Source organism: Triticum aestivum, chromosome 7D (assembly GCF_018294505.1).
Source record: "Triticum aestivum cultivar Chinese Spring chromosome 7D, IWGSC CS RefSeq v2.1, whole genome shotgun sequence".
Lineage (NCBI taxonomy): Eukaryota > Viridiplantae > Streptophyta > Magnoliopsida > Poales > Poaceae > Triticum > Triticum aestivum.
In genome coordinates this window covers 575,920,389-575,928,030 of record NC_057814.1, presented here as the reverse complement: position 1 = coordinate 575,928,030, position 7,642 = coordinate 575,920,389, and the positions used below count along the sequence as shown (strand labels likewise).

General features: G+C 44.7%; 1 protein-coding gene across 1 annotated transcript; it reads right to left on the bottom strand.

Moving 5' to 3' along the window:
• Positions 1-347: 347 nt before the first annotated feature.
• LOC123170513 (luminal-binding protein-like) lies at positions 348-2,053 on the bottom strand. The gene is made up of 3 exons (XM_044588373.1): positions 1,986-2,053; positions 1,654-1,897; positions 348-1,450 (listed from the first exon to the last, which is right to left on the bottom strand). Exons 1-3 carry the CDS (start codon positions 2,029-2,031, stop codon positions 454-456), a joined length of 1,287 nt encoding a protein of 428 aa, XP_044444308.1. The 5' UTR covers positions 2,032-2,053; the 3' UTR covers positions 348-453.
• Between the last annotated feature and the right edge of the window lie 5,589 nt (positions 2,054-7,642).

The following is a 7,642-nucleotide window of genomic DNA, read 5'->3' as shown; positions in this document are numbered from 1 at the left end:
GGATCAAGGGTGGACTGGGACACTTTCCTATCCTGGAGAGGGGGGAGGTGATAGGGAACTTCCTAATCGGGAGGAGCGCTACGGAGCAGCGGACAGCTTGCTAGACGTGTCCTAGAAAATTTCATGACGAAAAAATATTCATGGAGGTCTAGACAAAAAAAATACTTTCAAGAATTACCCTTTTCACAACATCAATTTTGTTTTCTTCTCCATACCTACACAATTTCTTTTTCATTACGAAATTTTGCATGTTGGTAAAACATTCAACAATGTTTGTCCTGAAAAAGATATATAATTTTTTTAAAGTTGTTCTTTTTCTACTGTTCAGTCACGCGAATGCACCCACGTCCAGAAACTCCATGTCCTAGATTGTCTCATCCAAAAAAAGGTGATGACTACAAAGTAGCACGTGCAATTTTATTTGTAGCACCACAAGACTCAAAACCCTATGATCTATTCAATTATATTTTCAGACGCCTGCAAAGGATTTCCATGGCAATCGCAGTTGTCGTATGTGAACATTGCAGACTCAGGGCGGGAGAGCAGAGCAGCGCCGCGAATCGCCGCTTCCTCCTCCACAATTGGCTCCCGGCCATGGAAATAGTCCCTGAAAAACTCAATAATCTTGGGGATCCTCACGCTGCCGCCGACGAGGATGATCTCATCGATGTTGTCCCACCGGCCGGGAGGGAGCCACCACCGCCACGACGCCAGCAGGTCCACCATGCTAGTGGCTCTCGCCAGCAGATCACGGTTGAGCTCCTCGAACTCGGCCCTCGTGAGCGGCTCGAAGAAATCCGCCCCGTCCAAGAGCGACTCCACCTTCACAAGCGTGGTGTCCCAGTAGGTCAGCGCCTTCTTGGCCCTCTCGCACGCCGCCCTCAGCTCCCGGAGCGCGCCATCGTCCTGGCGGAGGTCCCGGTGGTGCTTCTCCCTGATAAGCTGGACGAAGTGGTCCACGAGTCGGCAGGTGAAGTCGTCGCCGCCCAGTTGGGCATCATGGCGCCCTTCAATGAGACGAGTCGTGCCGTCCCGAAACTTAAACATGGTGGCGTGGGTCGTGCGGCCGCCCATGTGGAAGACGAGGATGACCTTGCCTTGGCGCGCCTTCTCGTGATGGCCGAGCGCCGCGGCCACCGCGACGTGCTCGTCGACGTACCTCGCGGCGGAGAAGCCGCCCTCGAGCCGGGCGGCCGTTGCGAGAAGGTGCCTTTGGTAGTCCCTCCAGTGCCAGGGGACGGTCAGGAGAGCGCTCCTGATCTTGCGGCCCAGGTGCGCCTCCGCCATCCGCTTAAGCTTGGATATGAGAATGCCGGCGACTGTGTGGGCGGAGAAAACCTCGGCGCCGCCTTCCTCGGTCTCGATCTGGATAGCACACCTTCCGGCCTGGGTCCCGACGAGCTTGTACGGCACCAGCTCCATCTCTGCCTTCACCACGTCCTCAAACATCCTGCAACCAGAACCAGATATATAACACTTGAATTAATACCGTTGACGGTTTTTTTTCCTCTTGTAAGATGCTGTCCGATGTAATTTCTGGCCGGTTGATGGCTTTGTTAATTCAAAATCGGGCTTTTTCTCGAGCCTTCGTTCTTAAAAAAATACCATCGACTTAGGCGGAGGAGGGAAGAAAACAAGAGAGAATGTTGGTACTTGGAACCGAGGACCCGCTTGAAGCCGGAGACGGCCGTCCCGGGGCTGACGGCGGCGTGGTTCAAGGCGGCCTCGCCGAAGAGGGTGCCGTTGGGGGTGAAGGCGACCCAGGAGGGGATGCAGAGCTTGTACGACATGCCCAGATCCTCAAGCCCCCCGTAGCCGGCGATGCAGGCCTTGGTGTTGCCGATGTGGATGGCCGTCGTGTTGCCCGTCCGGAACGCCGCCGCACCCGATGTCGCCACTGCAAGAACCAAATTAAGCACCCGAACCAACTCTCCGTTGAATTGAAAAGGAAAATACGATTCAATTCGTACGCACAAATTACCCACCGACGAGCAGTAGTAGAACGCCCAGAGCGAGGCGAGAACTCGCCATGGCTTGGAAGCTTTTTTTTCTTTTCTTTTACAGAAGAAGTATCGGAAGCTTTTTCCTTGGGGTCGGCTTTAATTGCTGCTAACTATGCGGCGGTGGGCGCACCGGGACATGTCACCGGGTCGTTGACGGCCGTCGGATCACTCGAGTTCACCGTCGAGGGCTTTGGGTAAACTAGCGTCCTCCACCCGTGCTTCCAAACAAAAAAAAATCATTCTTCTCGGGGAAAGTTTAATTTTGCTTTTGGAAATACAAGGGAAAGTATGATTGTTATCTACGGTATGATTAGCACAGATGGCCGTGCGTTGCAACGGGGAAGCATTGATGTGGATTCAAATTTAATGAGAATTATGAGATCTTGCTCATTTCACAAACATGCTCCACGCGCCACTTCTTCTATCCAACTGTGACAAATTGAATATGGATAGAAGAAGGGAATAATAATTCAAAAAACATCTAGTGCATTACTTTTTTTTCCCTATTGTTCTTTCCTCGAGTAGCAGGTATTTAAAAAAATCACAAATAAGATAAGGTTACTTTGCTTTGTAGTGTTAGTGTAAAAACAATGTCCCCTAAAAAATGTAAAATAATGTTGTTGTTGCCATGTGTACCAGAGTTTCAGTAAATGAACAAAAAATATTTAAAATGAAGAATGGAGGGAAAATTGTGCCACTTTCAAAATTTCTTTAATTCCCTCACTTCAAAACTGTCCAATTAGCGTGCCTGATTGTCTGTTAAAAATTAGATTAATAACATAAATTGTCAAGCTTGAAAATAAAATAAAATAAAGTAACATCCTCAATGATTAATGTGTATCTTTCTCCTCTCGCTGATTTGCATGCCCGGCTTCTTTTAAAGATCGTCAATCATCGTTTGCACGTAGCATTTTTTATCCTATTAGGCTGGTTGTAATGAGAAGTATAATATACTAGTATGATACTAGTGTATAATACTACCTCCTTAATTCATAGTATTATCGTGTATTAGTATATCATGTAGTACTTTATTTATTGCCATGCATGACACATAGCAGCATAGCATTTATTATGAGACGGTATCATGATATGATACTCAACCCTCGCTTTCTTCATTTAATTCTATGACACCTCATCAAAGTTGCCTAGTTGGCATGCATGATACTAGCTATGAGGCTGGCCATAGTGGGGGTAACATAAGTGGTATCATGCACTTGGAACTCGCAAACATGCTTATGTGGCAAACAATGAAAGAAGAGAGAGAGCGTTATAGTAACATAGGTAGATACCGTATCATAATTAATGTTATTAATGTTACGCTACTATATGTCTTGCATGGCAATAAATAAGACCACATATGATACTAATCTATGATACTATGCACTATAGATGTAGTATCATACACTAGTATCATATGCATGATACTAGTGTATGATACTAGCCACTATGACCAGCCTGATACTCCCATTACGATCAGCCTTAGGCCCTCCCCAATGCTCCACCTTGTACATGTGCTATGAGTAGCCACAATGGAGAGTAGCATACACTAGTAACATACACTTATCCCTAGACTATGTTACTACCTTCATAGTGGGTAGTAACATACATGTCGTGTCATGCAAAGTTTCATTTATTAGGTCATAGACTCATATTGCATTGAGACATGTGATGTTACAGTAACTAGCTAAGTTACTCAAACTACCTCTCTCTTCATTAACTCATTGCCACATAAGCAAATTTGCTGAGTTGGACTCGATGTTACTGCTGAAGTTACTCCCACTGTGGCTAGTCTAAGGCTGTCATGTAGGCAAAAAATCTGATGTGGCAAGGTAATAAAGAGGAGAGAGGTGAGTTTGGTGAGTGCTACCTCTTGAGCACAGCGTTGGTTTTTCCTTGAAGAGGAAAGGGTGATGCAGCAAAGTAGCGTAAGTATTTTCCTCAGTTTTTGAGAACCAAGGTATCAATCCAGTAGGAGGCCACACGCAAGTCCCTCGTACCTACACAAACAAATAAAAACCTTGCAACCAACGCGATAAAGGGGTTGTCAATCCCTTCACGGCCACTTGCAAAAGTGAGATCTGAAAGAGATAATAAGATAAATATTTTTAGTATTTTTGTTGTATAGATTGAAAAGTAAAGATTGCAAAATAAAATAGATCGGAAACTTATATGATGGAAAATAGACCCGGGGGCCATAGATTTCACTAGTGCTTCTCTCAAGATAGCATAAGTATTACGGTGGGTGAACAAATTACTGTCGAGTAATTGATAGAAAAGTGCATAGTTATGAGAATATCTAGGCATGATCATGTATATAGGTATCACGTCCGCAACAAGTAGACCGATTCTGCATCTACTACTATTACTCCACACATCGACCGCTATTCAGCATGCATCTAGAGTATTAAGTTCATAAGAACAGAGTAACGCATTAGGCAAGATGACATGATGTAGAGGGATAAACTCAAGCAATATGATATAAACCCCATCTTTTTATCCTCGATGGCAATAATACAATACGTATCGGTTCCCCTTCTGTCACTAGGATCGAACACCGCAAGATTGAAACCAAAGCTAAGCACTTCTCCCATTGCAAGAAAGATCAATCTAGTAGGCCAAACCAAACTGATAATTCGAAGAGACTTGCAAAGATAACAAATCATACATAAAAGAATTCAGAGGAGATTCAAATATTGTTCATAGATAATCTTGATCATAAACCCACAATTCATCGGATCTCGACAAACACACCGCAAAAAGAGTTACATCAAATAGATCTCCAAGAAGATCGAGGAGAACTTTGTATTGAGATCCAAAGAGAGAGAAGAAGCCATCTAGCTAATAACTATGGACCCGAAGGTCTGAGGTAAACTACTCACACATCATCAGAGAGGCTATGGTGTTGATGTAGAAGCCCTCCGTGATCAATTCCCCCTCCGGCGGAGCGTCGGAAAAGGCCCCAAGATGGGATCTCACGGGTACAGAAGGTTGCGGCGGTGGAAATAGGGTTTCGTGGTGCTCTCGGATGTTTTCGGGGTACATGGGTTTATAAAGGAGGAAGAAGTAGGTCGGTGGAGTGCGAGGGGCCCACGAGGGTGGGGGCGCGCCCATGGGGCAGGCGCGCCTCCCTGCCTCGTGGCCTCCTTGCTTATTTCTTGACGTCCACTCCAAGTCCCCTGGATTGCGTTTGTTCCAAAAATAACTCTCCCGAAGGTTTCATTCCGTTTGGATTCCGTTTGATATTCCTTTTATGCGAAACACTGAAATAGGCAAAAAAAACAGCAATTTGGACTAGGCCTCCGGTTAGTAGGTTAGTCCCAAAAATAATATAAAAATGTATAATAAAGCCCATTAAACATCCAAAACAGATAATATAATAGCATGGAACAATCAAATATTATAGATACGTTGGAGACGTATCAGTGAGCCCATGAAGAACCAATGCTAAGCACGTGAATCTAGGCAAAAGCAATTAAATGAAAAAAAAATCCACCAATGCATGAAATAGTTTAGCTACTAAAGCATTAAATAAGGGGAGCTTAGCACCAACAAGTGAAGCACCTATGTATTATGGACCTTAGTTGCTATTTTTTTTAATATGCTTAGCACCTTATCTAAGCACCAATGCATTGGAAGTGACCTTAGGAATGACATGCAGCGTCATAGAATGAGTGTGCCATGAAATCAAGGGTCCCAATGTCGCTTTAATTAGGAGTCGTTTTTTTTTGCGTTGAACTTTAATGAGTAGGAGTTATTCAGCCATGTAGGGCCGCTGACTAACATCGGCCATAATTTCCTTCCTAGATTGCCGCTTTAAATTAGGAGTCAATCAAACGTTCATCACCTCCCCCCTGCCCATATTAGCATCTCCAATACTAAAGTTATATGTTATGAAAATTAATTTCGTCATGCATCTAATATTATTGATTTTATTGTGTGGATGTTGATATCTTTTTCTATAAAGCTACTCAAATTTTACAAAGTTTGACTTTGACCAAATCTTATATGCAAACTAAAAAGAAACGAAGGGAGTACGTCTGGAGGCAGTCTACGAGCAGAACATTTGATCTGAATCCTTGATTGGATTGACATACCATTGATGTAATATGGACACTTGGATCTGATTAAGTTGATTTGATCCGACGTGTCTGGTTATTCCGTGTACACTTTGTGATGTGGCCATAGGGGGGAACTAAGTTTGCTTTTTTAATAGTAGTAGAGATAAAAGATTATCTTCCTTTTCCTTTCCCAAACAACATGTTGGCTAGGTCGCCTGGTTTGTCCATGTGGGATCAATATATGCAGGTGGGACTAATAAACCAGGACAGAGGTAGTACATATTTCCATGACAGCCCCGGCCGGGGGCGCAAGGAGCATTCATCCGCAATGACAAGGAAGAACATGCCAACAACAAGAAGAATGAAGTCGGCATGGAGCATACCAAAACGACCGGAAGCGAGATCGAGGAAGAGGCCATCAGCCCCCCAAAGGTATGTGGTCGGCAACACCTACACCATCTTGTAGTAGGAGATATGGTTTCTGAACCTTTGCGATCCGTACGATCTAACCATTAACCCACAGCCCCACCCGGCGGTGATCTCCAATGACACGGAAGAACTACGCGATCAGGGGCATATACCATATCCAACGAGCGTGGTGAAGGGCTGGGGGTTCTTGTTCAAGACCTACTAGATCTTGGGGGCTATTTTTGCAGGCAATGGCGTCATGTGCCTCTCGCGAGAAAGGTGGATGTAGTGGGGAACTTTCTGGCGCATCCTACGTGTATTCTCCGGAGGGAAGCATCGCTGGAGTGTCTTCCGTAACTGGTAAGACAACAAACCTTAATATGTTTGCCCCTGATTCGAAGACCAATCACACATAATGAGTGTTCGTTGCAGTTTACATCCTCCTAATGCGTTTTCGCCAACACAAACGCATCAAGATTTGTCAGATTATTGTTCAGGATTTGCTCGCCCTATTCCACGATACCATGTTCGGTAATATCTTGTTCAGCTTGTTATTAATAAACCAATCCTTCTGGGTTTAATGGTTTTACGTTGATCTTTGAATGAAGGTGATACTTTACTTGTATCATCGGTGGAACTTTCTGCTGTGATCAGTGGCAGAGCTATGTAGGCTCCTGGGGGGGCTATGGCCCCCCAACATTGAACCAAGTTGTGAAGAAGAAGAAAATATTGTGAGGGTTAGATGAGAACTTTTTAAGCTTTTGCCCCCCCAAACAATTGTATTTTACGTTTCGCCCCGCAGTAGATGTTGTCTATCTCTGCCACTGGCTATGATGACGGGCCTATGCTTTTACACCTATTTTGCATCTCAAAGAGGTCATGCTTTCACCTATGTCGAGCCTCTCGTAGTGTCAACCCTTCCTGCGGTGGAAGTCACGGTGATACCTAAGGTAAAACATGGAATGCGCAACAATAATTGTGCCAATACCCTTTAACTTACTTTGCTTTGTCGTCTGATGATGATAGTGATAGACATGCAACTACTCATCCCCGACAAAACACCACAAAATTAGCTGCACTCGCATTGAGGACATGCACTTGTAGTTGCGTGCCTAGTGTCAGACATGCAACTACCCCTTCTCCTGATCAAACATCACATAGTTGAGTTGCAGT